This window comes from Falco biarmicus, chromosome 10 (genome assembly GCF_023638135.1).
Source record: "Falco biarmicus isolate bFalBia1 chromosome 10, bFalBia1.pri, whole genome shotgun sequence".
NCBI classification, from domain to species: domain Eukaryota; kingdom Metazoa; phylum Chordata; class Aves; order Falconiformes; family Falconidae; genus Falco; species Falco biarmicus.
This window is the reverse complement of record NC_079297.1, coordinates 9388958-9407661: the sequence shown is the minus strand read 5'-3', so window position 1 is coordinate 9407661 and position 18704 is coordinate 9388958. Positions and strand designations below refer to the sequence as shown.

General features: G+C 42.5%; 1 protein-coding gene across 3 annotated transcripts in view; it reads left to right on the top strand.

Annotated features, from left to right (window-relative positions):
• The first annotated feature begins 11170 nt into the window (after positions 1–11170).
• BCAS1 (brain enriched myelin associated protein 1) overlaps positions 11171–18704 on the top strand; it is a 53516-nt gene continuing 45982 nt past the window's right edge. For 2 of the 3 annotated variants that reach the window (XM_056354885.1, XM_056354884.1), the window contains exons 1-2: positions 11186–11254; positions 11370–11451. In XM_056354885.1, the coding sequence (XP_056210860.1) occupies positions 11186–11254; positions 11370–11451 (151 nt within the window). Of the gene's footprint in view, positions 11255–11369; positions 11452–18704 lie in introns of all 3 variants that reach the window. The other variant, XM_056354886.1, reaches the window with a different exon arrangement.

Below are 18704 nucleotides of genomic sequence, written 5' to 3'. Positions count from 1 at the left end.
CTTAACCTCCTGCCTGGCTCCTCCTCAGGACAGAAGAGCATCATAGAGGTGATCCACATGGACCAAGCACTCCTTTAAAGATAATGATTTCTATTACTACTAACACTGCTGCTGTTTGTGCTGATTGTGACCATGCTAGTTTCTCACTAAAGCGACGAATTAAATACACGGTCTAAAATAAGCCTTTTTTCCCCCTGCTTTTTCTTTTTAGTAAGCCAAACTCTTCATGCTTTACATTTCAGGCTTGGGAAGGGGAAGGGTGATAGACTGATGGGGGGAAAGTACAGCTAGTGGGTTTCAAAGCTGTGACAGCTGGCAAAAGCCGCGACCCAGCCTTCGCAGAAGCTGTATTAATGAAGTGAAGTATTTAACATAGTATTGTTATCATCAGTGCATATTTGATGGAAAAATAAAATGCTCATACAGGAGAATAATTGTGGTGCAAATGCCTGTCCCACCCACTAAGGCACTATGTATACAATAACTCTCTGTTTCAATCCTGACACAGTAACCTTCTATCTGTTCTAGAAGCTCCCACATAAAGAAATAGCTGGTGTATATTTTGTAATTCTCCCTCTTTAAATAAATAGTGAAGCAGGAACCTGGTTTTTTGTGATGGGGGAAGAAGAGGCAATAGCAGATGGCCAGTTCCCTTCCTACAGCAACGCTGTGAACCACAGTCAGCATCTGGAGAAACCAGAGGCTGCAGTCCGTAGTTGGCAAACCACGTTCAGGCTCTCCTTGGTAAGCAGCACAGGCGACTGTTGCTCATTCAGCATGGTGTTTCAGCTGAAGCGCGTGAGCCGAATTCTGCTTGCACATTAGTGCGGATCCGGAGGGATTCCGCTAGTTTTGGTGGAGTTATTTCAGAGCAAGAGCACAGTAACTCAGGCTGCAGCCTCGCTCGTGGTCCCCGCTGAGAGGTATGGGGAGCATGGTAATAATTACTGATGATTCTGCTTCCCTGGAGCTCCCCGCACTGAAGCAATTATTCTCTCCTTTTCATTACCCAGTCAGACCACATTGGCTAAATAGAAGACAGATTCAACAATTAATATGGACTCCACAAGAGACAGCGGGGAAAACCTACTTGCTGAAAACATAATTCTTCAGTAATCACTAGGAATCACTAACTGTAAGGGAGCCAGATCCAATAAAGCTTCAAATTTAGGCAGAACTTAAGCAGAAACAGTTTTCCCTGTTAACTCTGTGTCAGGCATTTCAGTTTTGGAGGCAAATGGGTTCAGACGTGCTTTTCTTTGTCTGGTTCCAAACAGCACCTGATCTGCAAAAGATCAGGGTGTTTGCCTTGCTGGTGTGATGTGTCTGACTGTGCCCCTGCACCACCTTTCGAGCTCGTGTCTGTCCCAAGGATGATGGATTTCACTGCAGGGACTGGGTGTTTAGGAGTGCCAGCATCTTTATGCCAGTTGCTGAAGCCCCAGGTCTGTAACACCATCAGTCAGCGCACTGCCTCGGGCTCCTGAAAACCTGCCCTGAGTGGGCTGCTGGGGGAAGTTATATGGAGGTGACAAATCTCAGCCTCAGAGGTCTCACTCAAAGTTTCTTAACAGTGCAAGGTTACATTTAACGACTCGGAGCTGCTGTGACGTTCCCCATCTGCCACGTGCACTGAAGTGTCAGACAGGACAGTCCCTCCCTTCCTTCCGAAATGACTGTGCCAGCGTGCAGCAGCTCCCACTGCCAGGACAGCCTCCCCGAGACGTGGCGTCAAACCGCACAATTGAACAGCATTTTTGCTGGGAAAAATTCCCACTGGGATATTCAGATGATATTAAATCTGGTTTGGACTTTCAGATGAAGCTGAACCCACAGAATGGTGGAAAGGGAGATGGTTATGTAGTTCCTGAAGGATTTACTGAGTTTCCATGAGAAATGACTCTACACCACCACCTCCATTTACTTTGGTGTCTGCTCCCTTCCAGCGCTGGCTGGAACCAAACCAGCTCCTCCAGACCTGCAATCCAGCTGGACTCCTTGTACCTCAGCCTGTTTCTCTGGCCAAAGGAGGCAGAAACGTACCCGATTTACCTTCTCCATGGTCTGCTTGGACAGGAATGAAATTGAACTCAATGCACTTGAAACTTTTAACTGTAAATGAGGCATCTTTTATTTCACAACTCATCCCTGTTTACGGCTGTTAGCCACCAGCACAGGGCAAACCCTGCAGACCTCAGAGGCCGGTGTGTCACCCCTCGGACAGTCGGTCCAAACCTGCCCGGGTGGTGAGTCCTGCCAGGGGCTGGCCTGGCTCTGGCATTTGGGTGGCTCACATGGTTCTTCCCACTTGGGATCTGGGGTAAATTAAGCAATGCAAATGTTGGGCTGCTCCTCCCTCATCTAAGAGAAGAAGGAAGTTCATGACTCACTTCATCCATCCTCTTGGGACTGAAATGGGAAAGGCTGAGTCAAAGCTTCATCTGTATTTTGTCTGAAACTGTCAGAATTTGACTGGAGTCATGCCTAAATTTTGTTTTTGCTCAGCTGTTCTCCCGCAGGTCCCTTCTCTCAGCTCTCTCTAGTGTTGCTAAGGGTGTATTGCTGCTCACCTCTCCTGCTCTGCTGAACAAACCTTGACCGCACCAGCCAGATGGAAGTCCTCACCTCAAATTAACGTCAGCCCCTTTCCAGGCTCCATATAGCAAAAGCAGATGCAAACATAGACCAATTCTAATCAGCTCTTCAACTGTCAATATCTGAATGGTGCTGGCTCTCATTCTGGACAGTAATAAAAGAAGCTAGCTAATCATATGTAACTGTTGGGAGCTTTGTGCCATTAATTAGCAGGAAGTTTTATGCAGCTGTCAGATGCACAAGCTGAGCATTTCCTGCAGGGGAGAAAGACTTACTTGGTGACAATTTCATTATAGATATTAGATAGAAAAAAATAACATTTTGATCACTGAAAAATTATGGAAGCAGCACACAGCTTCCTCCGTTTTGGAGAGGATTCTCCTCTGCAGCCATCATCCTCCCTCCCCTGCCACCCAGCTAAATAATTCCCAAGCACAAGGCAAATCCAAACTCACCGTGTGCCCCTCTGGTCTGTCCTTGATGAATACATGGGATGTCTTTGAAAGGGCTGTAAAAAGAATAATAAAACCAGAGCTGAAATACGCCTCAAAGAATGGATAGTTAATTGTCCATTAGGATCACATAACTGGGAAAAATTAAATCGGTATAAACCTCGCTCTGATCTCTCTAATTTAATAAGGTTACACCAGTGTAATCAAGAAGAGCATCCCAGCGACTGCACATCAAATTAGCTCTAAATTGCACTGATGCTGGAGGAGTCACAGCAGAAAGACATTTCCTCTGATACTTGCTGTAGCTATTTCTGTTGTTGTAAGTGCTGCCAGACCAGGTCAGAGAAGGATGAGCTACGAGGACGGGGGGAGAAACAGCTTTGATCTCAACAGAAATAGCGTTGATACTGGGGAAAGGAACATGGAGACACTGGGAGTATTCACATGGTCTGGTTGCAGGCGTCCAACTCAGCTGCCAAAATCCAGGGATTGGACTTGAGAGAGAAAGGCACTTCAGGCGGGTGTCACAACAGCCTCCTGATCTGTCCAGCACTGCCGGTGTAGCGTCCAAAGGAGATCTGTCCCCTCACGTAAGCACTTATGTTAAATGCCCAAAGCTAGGCAGTGACCTTTTCTTTTAAAAGTGTCTAAATTATTCCTGTGCAATTCAAGTCATGAAGGGGGAAAAAATGCCTGGATAAAAAATAGCAAACACAATTCTGTAGAAAATAAAGGAAAGCATACAAACATCCTTCAGCAGTGCTACCATCTGTTTCTGCTCCATCCTTAGAGTAACCTTTTTTGAGGAAAAAGAGTATTTTTTACTCTTATATTCACAGCACATTCCTGTAAGTGAAGTATATGATAAACCAAATTATTATTTTCATTATGCTCATCAAGTTTTTAAGGCGGAATTTTATGACATTTTAGGAGCAAATAGATTCATGGAAAGCAAAACATGGTGCAAATATATACTGAATCTTAGTAACATTTTCTTAAAGAAATTAAGTATTTCTGGAATTAAATATTTACATCTTGTTTTTCAAAATTACTCCATGAGAATATTTAAGCCAAGGAGAAAGACCAAAATAATAATAGTAGTAGTAGTAGTAGTAATAACAATAATAATAATAATAAAATGAAAACTAGTCCAGAGTCACTGAATGGGTGGCTGGTTTTGCAGCCAAGTTGGTATTTGGTGCCTTAACCAGCAGGTAAATTTTGTTGCCACCACCACATGTGCCATCCAGAGACCATTCCCAATATCATATTCTTTCTCTGGACAAGATTATGAGACTAAACTTTTGGGGTATTATTCATGGCTGTAGTAGGCATGGATTTGCAATATGTAAGGTGATAAATTTGGGGAAAAATGTTAAAGATGCTTGACCCGATGCTTGAAGAAGGAATCAGAAAATCCACTCATCCTCCCATGCATGCTGGGGTGGTGGATGTAATCAGCAGCTCTTGTTTTCATGCTTACAGTTTCTTCACCATCCTCTGAAGCATCTGACATCATTCACATCCAGCACATCACCCTTGTTACAGATCTGCTTCTGTTTCTTTATCATGGCTAATAACAGAATAAAATACAAAACCATAAAGCAACACAGAAATAAAAGTGCCATCCAGATGATATAAGCAAGTCAACAGGGAAAAGGATCACGGGGATTGCAATAGTATTCCAGTTTATTTGAATCTTGAGACACATACTGAGGAGACAACGTACCACTTGAAACAAGCTGGTTAATATATTTGAACACTTGAAGCTGACACTCAAGTGATCTATGTATACCAGGCCTGGATGAAAGGAAGCCTAAAGAGAACTTCTGGGAACCCCTGGCCTTGGGATATTTCATTCATAATCGAGGAGAAGTTGGCATTGTGCTTTCAGTATCTTCACATCACGACAGCATTAACAGCATTGCTGCTGTCACCTGCTGTGCTGGGCAGGTGCGTGGTCTCCCTCCAAGCCTTGCAGCAAGAGCTCGAGCTAGTCCCCAAACTGGTTTCTGGTATCGCCCTGTGTGAACCTTTCACAATTCTTTGCTATCACTTTGTCAGCCTATAAAATATTTTTTTGTTGGTATTACAACAGCTTGTGGGAACCCCCGTTCCAGAAACCAACTTTTATTGGCCAAGGTGGTGTGAAAACTCAGAACAAAAAGCCTTTCCCTGCTCCAGACACCCCCAGCCTGAGCGTGGGCTTAGTGACTCACGTAAGGGAGCAGTAAATGGTGACAATAGATTTAAAATAAAAACACTTAGTCAGTTTACATATTATGGAAAGATGTTAAGATCCACTTTGACTGCAGAAAACAGTCATCATATTAAATGCACTTTATTTTTTTCTGCCATCATGGGAAAAATGTGTACTTGGAAGGGGTTTCAGGTGTGCAGCACAACATCGCAATTTCCAACAACAGAGCGTCCGTGGTGGGCTCCCCCAAAGCCTTGCAGTCAAGCCTGCGTTTGAACAGCTTTGGGTGGCCAGAACACTCAAGAACAGAAAATATTTCCAGAAGGGCTGGGAGGGTGGACTACTCCACCCCTCCGTGTGTTTGCACCCAGTGTTTGCGAGCACTCCCCGGGCTGATTGCGGGAGGCAGGGAGAGCTGCTGGGGCTGGGGGAGCAGCACCTCGCCCCTTCCAGCGCCGGCTCCCAGGGCCACTGGGTGCCCCGGCCACCCTCCCCCAGGTAACTTGTGCTGCTGCTGTTGGTTTGGTTTTTCATGGGTTTTTCTTTTGCTTTTCCTCTGCTGCCGCTTCTAACCATTGCTTGAGTAGAGTCCTGCAGAGGCTCTTGTGCTAAATGATTTTGGGAGCTCCTGCAAATGCTTGGCTTGATCAGTTTGGGTTTTAAAGTATAATTTTTTCCTTTTGGTGCACTGGTTTCTTCTGGAACAGGACACAAGAATAAAAAGATCAGCTTTCTGACAGAGCATTTCTACCAGCCGGGTTGGGACTGTTCACCTTTGTGGCATTGCTGAACTGTTCCATCCCTGAAAGCCCAGGGTGTGAATGTTTGAACTATTTTGCTTTTCCCATTTGGCTGCGATGCAGGGTGGCTGAAAGAATTGTATTAAAAACTGCCCCTAGAGCCTGAAGGACTGTAATTCTGCATGTGCTGGATGCACAGCCGGCTGCCAGGTGGCTATTCAATTTGTTCCTGGGTGTTTCTTGTTTGCTCTTAGGTGAGTCATCTCAATCCTTCCTTCTCCTGTCCCTCCACCACTGTCAATTGCGTGTCCATTTCTCCTCCTTAGCCACTGACAGTGCTCAGATGCATTTGTCCCCTGGTTTCATCATACCCAACACGTGTTCGAGTTACATTTTTCTGCAGGAGAGCAATTGGGAGCTGCAGTGAAGGAAGGTAAGGAAACTCTAAAACTGTGCTATTATTAGTCCTTCCTTGGCTCCACGTGAATCGTAGCAGGAGCTTCTGCCTTTCTAGCTGGACACTGACACAACCCCATGTTCACCTGTTTTCCAAGAGGCAGGATAAAGGGCAGGGATGGACCAAAGAGCTGAGGATCCAGTCCTTGCCCTGTGACCACAAGGCAGGCTGCTCTTTGCATTAATTAACGTGTGCTAGGTCCTTCCTCCGCCTCTGGAATGTATGTGGGTCTATTTAAGTCTTTCTCTGCACCTACAGTGAAAGTGTAGACATACCTACAGTGAAATAAGCTGCATAAAGAACTGAGTAAAGTTGATTATTTTTTTCTGACATTTAAGTACAATATATGCAAAGTTTTAGCGAGGAACAAATTGTGTACTTTTTATACGAACAGACACTGTGACGCAGGTGATTGTAATATTCTAGGTTGGTCAATACATTATAAAGGTCAGGTTTTAGCCAGAGTACTCAGCAGCTCATGGATTTTGTTGTAATTTTCTTTGTATTTTTCAAAGCTTTTGCCACTCTGCCAGGACCAAACCAATGATTTTTGAAAGTGAGAGAAAAAGGTGAATTTTACCAAGCTTTGAGCTCATGCTCAGGGCACACTACGGTTCATATAATGTTTAAAAAAAAAAAAAATTAAAATTACAATTTTTCTTTTGGATTATTTTTCTGCATTTCAATAGAAGTAGTTAGGCATAATTTGGGAAAAGAACTCCTTTGGAGCTGTGTCTGATCTGGAGGCTGGTAGCTCATGTTCCTTTTTAAACCAGTCAGGCTGCATTCCAGCTGGTCTGAATGAGCCCCCTGCCAGGATAATATTCTTGAAAGTTAATCAAAAAATCTGTATCTAGAAAGGAAGCCTAAGCATGAAAATGAGCTTACTCCAGTTCCTCTCAACTTCTGAGGGTTTCCTTCTCATTTTGAAAAAACGCTCTTGCATAAGCATCATCTCTTTTCCCCTCTCAGTCCCTGGAAATTGCCTTTGTAAATTGTAAAACAGCAATCTTGCCAGCAGTATCTCCCAGGGCTGGTGGAGGTTTGCTCCACACGCACAGCTCCTGCAGAGGCCGGCTCTGCCTTTCCGACATAGAACAAAGGGCATAAATAGGTCCTGCCTGGTGGCTGTACTGCTAATAAATAGCCATCATTAATAACAAAGATGGCAAAAACGCCCAACGGAGAGACCAAGCCAGCATCCCAAGGAACAGTGTAGGGTTCACAGCTGAACAGAGGTCCTCAGAGAGCTCCTGAAGGTTCACGGTTCTCAGGCAAGTCACTGCACGCTGGGAGTCCTCAGCATCTTTTGAAAATCCATTTGCTCGTGTGAGGATTTTAGTTGGGGGCCAAAATGGGTCCTGGTGCTCAGATTTTGGCAGCGCACATTCAAAATGGTGGTCTTCATAAACACATTGGCAAAACGAGATACCAAATGAGAGCCTTGTGGGAGCCCCTTATTTTTCAGAAAGCTTCTTTGGCTCCACATTTAATCATTTTAGCTTCAAGAGAAGATGTTTCAAATCAGAGAAAAATGGATTTGTTCATATAAATGACAGGCCTGAGCACTTTGGGGAAAAACGTAACTATTTGATGTTAATGACAGAGCTGGAGCTGCTCGTTTATGCAGCTCTGGAGCCACATATGGGTGCGATCAGATGCAATAGTCTTTACAGCAGCAATTTCTAGATGTGATGGCAGAAGTGAATAGCTGTGACATTACTTGCTTGGCAACTTGAAACTCTGCCAATATGATACCATTTTGTACGTGTATTATCGTATCTGCTGATACTCAGTTTTGTCTATAGGTGGCAGTGACCTTTCATTTTTTCTTTAAAATGGGGCAGAAGCACACATATATATATCTTTTCCTAATTTTACTGGAGGATCTGGGCCAGGACTGTGAGGCTGTGCCGCTGACCGAGCTCAGTACCCAGAGGAATGGCCACAGACTTGTCACCTTTCTTCAGTAGCCACTTTGCCCCAGAGCACATCCCCCTCACACAGTACAAAACTCAATGCAATACCACAATTAATTACTGTTGCAAGAACGAAAAAAGTCTCAAGAGATATTGTGTATGTGCATGGTGGAAACTGTGTTTGGTGTTTTGGGATCATACTCTGAGAGGGTTCTGTAGTAAGTTTGTCCCATTTTTAGCAAAAGTAGCCTCCAAGTCTTACCCAGCTTTCTATGAGAGAGAAGTCTGGTGAGTGAAAACCTTTAAAAATTCCATGTGACCACTGTGTATGTTTTATATCAGTGAGAATTAGAAACCTGATTGTAGAAAACAGGTAATCTCTCCTAGAGCAAACTACGCCTGAGATCAGAGCCTGTGATTTCTGCTCTGTATCGGTTAAAGATAACTTACGCGATGTGAACAGAGCTGCATCAACAGGAAACTGGAGTAACTGAGAATCAAGCTACAAGCCATTGTGGAAAAAAAAAAAGAAGGAAAAAAAAAAAAAGAAGGAAAAAAAAAAAAGGAATTTGCTTCTCTTCTCTCGCTCCCTGTAGATATGTACTGATTTTACAGCACATGTGAAAAAAGGAAGCGTGTAACCTGCAAATAATTCCACCCTCTGCTTAAGTTGTCTCCTGGCATAAACCAGGCGGCCTTGTGAATGGAAAACAAAAGTAAATCCTCCAGATTCAACCAGATACTAAATTTACCATCGAGACTAAGCAGTAGGATTTGAATCTTGTTTTCTTCTCTTCCAATAGGATAATACTTAAAGTTGCTAGGAAACAGAACCACATAGCAAGGACAAGAGGCCATTGTACATCCACAGGGAAACATTGGCTGCTTTCCACCGTAAATCAGAAGTTCTGATTTATAGTGGAAATATCAGCTGAGAAGATAAAATCCCTGTAAAATAACTCTGCACTCTGAAATCAAGGCTCGGTCCTACAGCCGCTATTTATGCGGCAATTCTCAGCAGTGCACGGCTGCAGTTCATGTTCCAGCATCAGTGGGGTCCGCTCGGTGTCCAGCACGGCAGTGGGCACTTTGCAGAGCAACAACCACCTCTGGAGATTGGTGCAGCTTGGGTTTCATGTCAGCTAGGATGCAGCATAGAATAGAAACCAGATCTGGACCATCCCTGTAAAGCAAAGGTTTGTAGACTGGGGTTAGCAAAAACCCACAGCCAGCTCCAGCTCTGTAAAAAATAACTGGAAGCAGTGACTTGGGGTGGCAGGCTGGAAGGGGAGCTGCCCCCACTTCTCACCATCAAATTCTAGTGAGCGGGATTTAGCAAAACTACTCTTTTCCTTCTTTTTTTTCAATAGCTAAGGGTTATTTAAGTAAAACACTAAAGAATTTGCTCTTATCCGTACATCCATACCTCTGCAGCATCACTGATTCATACAGGCATAAACCAGACCGATAATAAACCAGAAAGGCACTTGGTACCCATGGTGGCTGCGCAGGACATCCGACAGGACAGGCACTGAGGCTGGTCCAGCCTTCTGCCTGCATCTCTTTGGAGACCTCCCTCTTTCAAGGTGTGGCTCAGAACAGTTTATCCTTATTGTTTATTTGTGTAGCTTTAACAGTACATATACATATATATACTGAGCCAAAGTCAATAGGAACCGTCCTCTTGACTTCAGTCTGGTTTGCCCTTCAACCATGTTGCAGAGTGTGTTTGGCCCTACAGAATTTACAGCCCTAAAGCACAGCAAGCTCAGAGGCTACATAAATGTATTTTAAATTAAGGGAAAAATAAAAGAAAGCCAAAAAAAAACCCAACAGGTTGATGTGTACTTGTACATAGGAAAGAGGCTAAAACTGAATCAGACACATTGCTCCTGAAACAAAGTTTAACAAAATCAGAACAGTTTCACTAAGTGTTGAATTATCTAATGGGCTAATAGTAGTTAACTAGTGAAGGTTATTCCTGGATTGTAGTTAGAGCTGTGGCTCCAGTAAGTATGGACGTAAGGAATCCATTTTAAGCTAACTTGGGTACCAGTAGTGCTGTACCTTGGCAACACGAGATGCTCAAAAAACACATCTGGGACAACAGGTGAATGCTGTGGTGGCTGGTTCATGCCATCTCTGACCTGCTGCAGCTACGGGCTTGGAGGTGCTTGAACTAGCCAAGGAAATGTCACCCAGTTACTTCTGTGAGCTGCAGTCAAGTGGTGAAGTGTCTAGAGCAGGACAAATACTTCCACAGGTGAGAATTTTCCCAGAGGATTTCTTATACATAACTGCAGGACATAGAGGGCCTGATTTTCAGAGTTTACACGCATGATGCCTTTACACCCTGCCTCTTTTATCTCTTCTCTTTTTTTATACGAAAACCAAACAAAAATATAAAACCCCACCAAGCTGCTGTAATTTATTAATGTATTTTGGTCTTTTTCACTTTATTCTGCTGCTAAGTCCATGTCGCTCTCTGCTGAGTCCTAGCAAATGACATGGGTGCGATTACATCCCATTATCCTCAACAAACAAGAAAAGTTGGTTAGTTTGTATCGTTTTCAGCCAGCAGCTGTGAGCCCCGGTGCACAACTGGGTTTGAGGGAAACAGGTTGGTGCAGACTGATGACTAGGGCAGGTGCCTTCAGGAAAGCAGGTGGGGCTTTTTAAATTCCTAGTTTAAACAGCCTGTCAAAGTCTGTCACCATTGGCTGTCTCTTAATTTGAATTAGGCAGTAAATTCATACAAATGAGAAAGAAAGGCTGGTTTGTGGTTTGGTTTTTTTTTTCCCTCTCTTCACCTTACAGGAGCTATGGGGAACACAATGAGTATCCCAGAGGAAGCTGGAGATGACAATATGTGCACAGTAAAGAGCTATCAGGTAAGCAAGGGCTGTCCATTCTGACCTTCCCTGGCTATTGCATATTGCCCTTTTCAAATCTCATGATGTACTCAGTCCCAAGAGTGCTTAAGAAGTGTATTGTTTGCTATTTCAGGCTCTATCTGACTCTCCTGAGAATATTAAAAATGGATCTGTTGCATTTGCTCAGACTTGTTCCCCTGCAACAAATAGTGAAGGTATGTACTGGGAAAGGGTGGCGCGTTTGCATTTCTTTTGCTCCCAGACCAGCAGAGAGAGGCTTATGGTGGAGCAGCAGTAAATATCAGTGCATGGCCTCAAATTAAAAGATGAGCCCATGTTTCAGCTCTTACTTGTGATTCAGTATATGTGGATTTTCAGAAGCCTGAAAGTTTAAAGATAACAAGGAGTAAAATAGGAGAATATTTCTAAAGTCCGCTGGACGCTGTTTCTTTAATTGAGCTAAGAATTTGGTTCTGCACCTGGTCCACAAAATGTGGTTTTATAGACCGATGGGTTTGGTTGATGTGAAGTGTTATAGGGCAGGAGTGGTGTGACACTGGTCCCTTTCAGGCTGCTGCACAAACATCGGGGTGCCCTGTGATGAGCTACCTCTGCTGGGGCTCTGGTGGCAATAGTGCCTCTGACAAGCCTTGGGGGGATCGTTGCTGCAAGGGGCACAAACTGGGGATCCTGCGTGGGGCATCATGTAGCAATGGCACCAAGGCGAGGGGCAGCAGCTGTTAGGGAGGTTTCGTGTTGCGGGGGGCACAATGAAATGTTGTTTTGCAGGCTGGAATAGGAGAGCAGGGAGAGAAAGTTGGTTTTAAGTAATGTCATAGCATCCCTGCTGCTGGTGGGGAGTTAACAGGTGATGTTGTTGTGCCTGGATGCCAGTTTGAAATACCCACTGGTGCAGAAACTGGTAATCCAGAGGGGATATACAAAATTACAATTAAAAAACCAAGACAAACAAACAAAAAACAAAACAAAAAAAACACACACACACACACACAAAAAAAAAAAAAACACCAACCAGGACTGAATGCATTGAAAAAAGGAAACTTGTGCAGGCTAGAAGTAAAATTTGTTAAGCTTTAAAATATTCCCCAGCTACTGTACAGGAATAATCTTTGAGGCTATTGCTTGTGTTGATCAGGCTGCTTTGCTTTGCCAGACCTGTTCTCTGGCCACAGTGGGCACAACTCTGGGACTAGACAGAAACTGGGCTGTTATATGGAGAGCTGTTTATAAAAGAAATCCACAAAGTACCCTATACTTAAGGGTCTATCCCCAAACCGTCTAATAAGGATGCCTAAAGATAGGTAGGTTAGAACAGTGCAAAACTTTGCAGAAATGGGGTATCTTGGGGTGGGTAGAGGAGGTAAGACATTAATGGGCCAGAAAAAAGACTATTGTATTGCTCCAGGTAGCGCTGAACTGCTTACCGGTGAGCTCAGAGTGTCTCACCTGATTTAGGTTCTGTAAGGAGCTTGAGGAAGGTGTTTCAAGGGATACCTGAGGCTGGCACAACGGGGGTGCACCTTGCTGATCTGCCCTTTGAGCTAAGGACTTGAGGGGTGCTTACCGAGTGCCCTCGGCTGTTAAATATTGAGTGTAGAAAATGGGGATGGGATCATGCAAGCCCAGAAGAAATGTATTAGTGTAAATTATTTAAAGCCCAGAGTAATACTGTACTAAGGTGACAAAGGGAAAAAGAAGGGAGTAGGAGACTGTTCTGGGGGAACTTCTTTTAGTGACTGCAGTAAAAGACATTATTTTGAAATATTCTGCACGCATTCGGCCTTCTGGGGGTGTTTTGAGCAGTTTAATAAAAGAAAATTTTTCAAAATTCTTTGCAAGTTGGTTACAAAAACTGAAAAAAAAAAAAAATCCAGGTCCTATATATGTGTTCTCATCCATGAGATTGTAAAGTCTTAGAAACCACCTCTGCTTTTTTTTGGAAACAGTATTTCCGATCTGTTCAGTAACAATTTCCACAAACATGATAGAAATGTGAGTGCCTTTTTGTTAGTCTAAACATTTCCATCTTGTTCTTTGATTTTTTGGTCTTGTGTTCTTGAGTAGGTGCATTGCTTTGACTTCAAAGATACCAAAAAATTATTTGTTAACAATGAAATATGTATAGGGAAAATTTTTTTGTCTTGTTTGTCATTTCGCAAAAATGGTTGGCTGGGAAAAATATTGTAAGATGGTAGGCATTGTACCTGCGGTAGTGGAGTTATGACATAATTGCCTCTGGACCTGAGATTTCATGATGAAATGTCACTCCTGTTCCTGAGCTGGGCCTCAATGGTACCTTTTCTATATAGAAACCCTCCTTGCTTTTGTTTTAGAGGTGGCAGACCTTCTTGAAGAGAGCAGGGTATGACTACTCTGCAGTAAGATTTTCTTTTTTAAACAAAATATAACTGCGTCAACTGCCTGTGTTTAAATTCTAGAGAATTTAGGGTAAAGCACAGCAATTCATAGAGCTAAATAAATATAAGTTGGGAATGTACTATGGCTGATAACATTATTACCAGGAGGTTGGTCCCATTTACCAGAACTTATTCAAACTGTTTCACAAGACAAATGTAACCCTGACCACCTCTCTCCTGTTACAGTTATAGGACATATTAGATATTACTTAACTACTGCTGGGGCAATAAGAGAATCAGGGAGGCAGGGGGATGATGACTTTCTCTGTACACTAATGAAATAAAATTTATATGTCCCTATTGCGTATAAACTGTGGGTGTTGGTGTAGAAGTTGGATAGTTGGTAGGGGTATGGGTAGATCATTACTCAGCAAGTGCTTCCCGTTTTGGACTTGTTTGGGTGCTATTCATAGCAGAACAGCAACCAAGTTTTCCACAGTGGCAGGCTGGCCCCTGGGCTCACCATGGAAAGGTGCCTGTCACCAGCTGAGCCCCACTGCCAGTGTTGACATCCTGAAAATCTGGTGTCAGCTACATGGCCAGAGTATTAAAAATTCTGGTCCAAGTTGTTTTGAAAAAAGTTATCTCCATGTATTCGTGAGTAATTGCTTTCACCTACAGACATGTGTGTCTCGTCACCTTCCAGCACCTTATGAATTTCTCCTTCCACCTCTGGTTGGCTTTGGAGCCCTTCTGAGCAGCGTTCAGGCAGCACTCATCTGGAGCAGCGTTGCTTCAGTTCACATCTCTGCAGATTCAACCACGTTAATTCTGCTAGTGTTTTCCTTGCATTGAATTTCTTTCTGTTTTCAGAATACAGTAAGAAACAATTCTCTCTAATCTCTGCAAGGAAAGAAAATATTGGTTTATTATTTGTTGTTAAGAGAACCCTCTCAGCCTGCTACATCCAGTTAAAAAAATCTAAGCTTAGACAAAAATAATCAAAGACTGGTAGGGCAATATGCAGATGGTACCTATTACAGTTCAGAATCTCTGTTCCATGGCTAATTTCCTAACGTTATCTAGCTATAATAAGTCAGTTTAAATGGTTGTCTACTAGAAAATGAAAGCCTGTAGCTGTGTGTTTCTGCTGGTGTAAACCAGTGGAGTTCTGGAAAGTAAATAAAAGCCAGATGATTTACACTGTCTGAAGACCTAGAAAATAAGTGTACATTTTACTCTTTATACATAAAGTGAAGCATATGGCATTGTTTTACTTAAATGGATTACCTAATTAATGTAATTACTAAATCGGTTTAAGTAGAGAGTTAAAAAATGGGAATGTCTTGTGTTGATATTACTCGTATTTTAACTTTAATGTTTAAAAAGCAGTTAAAGTCATTAACTATTTAGATACAACTGAAATCTCACTGGTTTGTGTAATGTAGCCAAGGTCTTGGTGAAACAAAAGTACAAGTGCTGTTTGGAGATAGAAGTTATTCCTATAGAAAATGTAATTGACAGTATTTCTAAAATGAAACAACACAAGAAATAGTACTGTTATCTATCTTATGCTCATAAAGTGAGCAATTCTCCAGAAGGCAAAAGAGCTGCAAAAAAGGCAAGTGAAGCAAGAGGATTTTATTAATAGTGTTAGATGTATGTTTGTGGTCTTTGTCTTGTTAGTTTGTATTTCTGTGATTGCCAGTGATCTGACCATGTGCTGTGCATTAAAAGGTATAGTTGATAAATGAGTCTATGAAATCTATATCTACTAATATAATGAAAAAAGAATCCAGAGAGTTAACTTAATATGACCAGAGGAAGTAATGTTATTTGGAAGAGCCCTGTCACCATCTGCTTCACATCTGGGTGAGCAGATTGGTGACTGGTTCCCTGCATTTGCTGCTTCTGCTCAAACAGGCTGACAGATGTGTGGGCTTAGAGATTCTTTCCATGACTTGCCTTTCCTGCTCCTACTGATTATCAGGCTGCAGACACTGCACAGAGTGCTAGCATCCTTCTCCTGTAATCCTATTTAAATAGTAGTGGTGCCCTTACTGCTACCTCATGGTGTTGCTTTGCAAGAAAAAGGATAGCAATTTTGGTCCTGGTCTTTCCTAATGTTTTGTGTTGGCCTTTTAGAACTTTAAGTAATACAAGTACTTGGAGGACAACAGGTAAAAGGAAGACAGCCAGAACTAAAAACTCTTTATCTGAGATTTGCACTACATAGAGCAGAAATGTATCAGAAGGATAAAACGGGGGGGGGGGGGGGGGGGGGAAATTTGTTTGTATATGTGTGGTACTTACATGCAGATTAAAACAATGACCTGCTCAGCAAAAGAAAGATTACATGAGGAAGAGGAGTTCAGTTAAGTTGAAATGCCTTTGTTCCAGGAGATAAATCTTATTCAGCAAATTCTGCTGCTAGCCAGCATCTAACAGAAATGGGTGTCTTGCAATAACTTGATGTGCCTGTAAGCTGTGAAACAATGCAGTTTGGTTATTTCAGGAATGATCATTACTATTCTTGCTGCTAGCTTCTCTTCCCCTATTTCCATTAATTTCAGTAAATCTGTTAGGTAAATAACAATGGCAGTTACCTTAATGACAAAAAGTTATTCTAGTGCATAAACGTACCGACAACTTTATTTGCATGGAATAGTTGAACAATATTGCAAAAGAATATTAGTATGGGGTTTTTTTTATTTAAGAGGGGGAAGATGTCTTATTTTAGAATTCTTTAATGTCTCTGACAACTTAGTCATTCAGTTGTTAAAACAGTTTTGGGGGTGTCCCACACAAACATGAGTTATACTTGGAGATCTGAAAATGCTGCACCTACTGTAGCATTATGATCCCAACTCAGTTCTAAATAACAAAAGGAAAAAATAACCTACACAATGTCTATAAAAATCTATCAGAAATGTCAATTAGGAAATTCACTTTTTGTTGGTAAACGTTTAGATTTTTAAGCCCAGTATTTGCTGCAGTAATTCATTCAGGACTGTTATCATCCATTGTGCTGGCCTGCTCTGGTAGATGACTTCGTGCCAAATGTTGCCTTGTAGCTTTAATGGTTCCTTCAGGGCTGTTAAAATCCATTGTCTCCATGACTGAACTCCAGGGAACAAGACAATGCTGTGGTACTATGATTACATTGCTAAGCAAAATACCTGTTTGTAACTGGCTTGTATTCAAAACAATCAAAGATGCTGAAGCAGTATTTGTAGCTAATGGCTTGCTCAGTTCAGTTCCAAAAAAAACCTGATTTCTTTCTATTATCTAAAGCAGCAACATCAGAAAATGTTTTCTCCTAGCATTAATTTTATGGCATGTTCGCATGCTAGTGGCCTACAGGAGGAGATGACTATGCTGAAGACATTGCCAATTTAAGTTGTTCCTCATTCGACAGCTAAAAATTACTTGCCCTATGAAAGAGTCAGTAGGACAAATGGCAGGAGGTGAGAAGCTGCCAATGTAAGGCATTGCAGGACCTGATATGTTCCTGACATGTAAGTATTAGCCATGAGAGCACGTAGAACTGCTGAAACCAGACTAGCAATCAAAGGCTAAGGAAAAGGAGTATGTTTTAAGAAAGCATCTGAAGGAATTAACTTGGGCAAACTGAGCATCAAAAAAATAGATGCCTACCTAGTACGTGGCTTAGGATGCTGCCAGCAATGAAAAGAGCAAAGTAAGCTTCAGAGAAAATCGGGTTACAGTGGAGGAGGGGGAAAAACAATCTGGAAGTGCTGGACAGAATTGCTTTTGGTCCCATTTGGGGGAGTTTGGCTGCCATCTGTTACGTGCACTAGGCTGAAGTCTGGTGATATTCCCTCTGATTAGCAAAAGCAAATCAGCTGACAAAAGCTTGGGCAGCTTTTTCATTTATGTTGGACTGGTGGTTCTGAACTTGCTTTCATATCGGTCACATCCTGCCCGCATCTGCTGCTACCTCTGGTCAGTGCTGTGCCTTGGTCCAAAACATGTGTGAAATGGGTGCTTTGCTGCAGGCGCTTTGCACCGCTGCTTTCTGAGCTCTGCTGCCTGCCCAGGGGGTTCTGGGCACATTAGGTCCTATAATGAAGAGAAATAATTCTGTACCTACATGGTGAGTTTTGCAGCTCATGTGGTCAACTTAGTCTGTGCTTGCCTTCAGGCTTTGTCCGTTATAACATTTTATTTGCTGACTCTATTAAAACTGAAGCACTTTTTAAAAATTCAGTGCTAATTCTGCAGACTTGGTCCCATCCTGTGTCAGCAAACATAGTGCTGCTGTTCACCCTTAGCCTATGGAAGTGCTTAAAATGCAAAGTCAAGCCTATGAAAGGAAGCGGGAGAAAGTCGGTCAGCAATTAATTTTGAGCAGTGAAATGGTATTGACATAATATTGTACTGTTACTCTTCTCCATACAGTTTTTCTTGTAAATCAAGAAAAAAATGTTGGTCTAGTCTAGCAAATTTCAGAAAATCTCCTTATTTTGAGTGTATTCTTACAGAAGAGGGACTTTGTGCAGCTATAGTATTGCCTTTTTAACATATCCTGGTGAAGTGAAGGGAGAGGAAGAAATCTTCTGTAGCATGACTGTCTTCTGTTAAGTACTTGAAAATGCCTGTGTGGTAGCAAAATGAAATGCAATCTTACAACAGTGCTCTAAATTGTATATTGATTTTAGTTTCAGAGCAGTTATTAATCTCATTCAGAGTGAGCAGCTTTGATCTACTTGCAGACCTGGCATGGAATTTGGGAGGCTTTGCTCCTATTCATAATTCTGCCTCTGGATTGGGGAACAATCTTGGAAAGAATGGCACTTCTGTGTCTTTTTAAAACCAAAAACATCATGCACTTTTCATCCAAAAACTGCAGTCTCAAAGCCTTTCTCCTTTACAGTCTGCTGTGAATATGACATGAGCCAAACCCCTTCTGTTCAGCCCACCACAGCAGTGTCTCCTCTCTGGTGGTGGGACTTGCCTCGCCTGGGGTCTGAGCAGACTTTCCCTGAAATGGTTTGAATCGTTTTGACACAAGAGACGTGCTGCAGAGCTCTTGCTGGTGATACTTTCCAGGTCTTTCATTCCTTCCA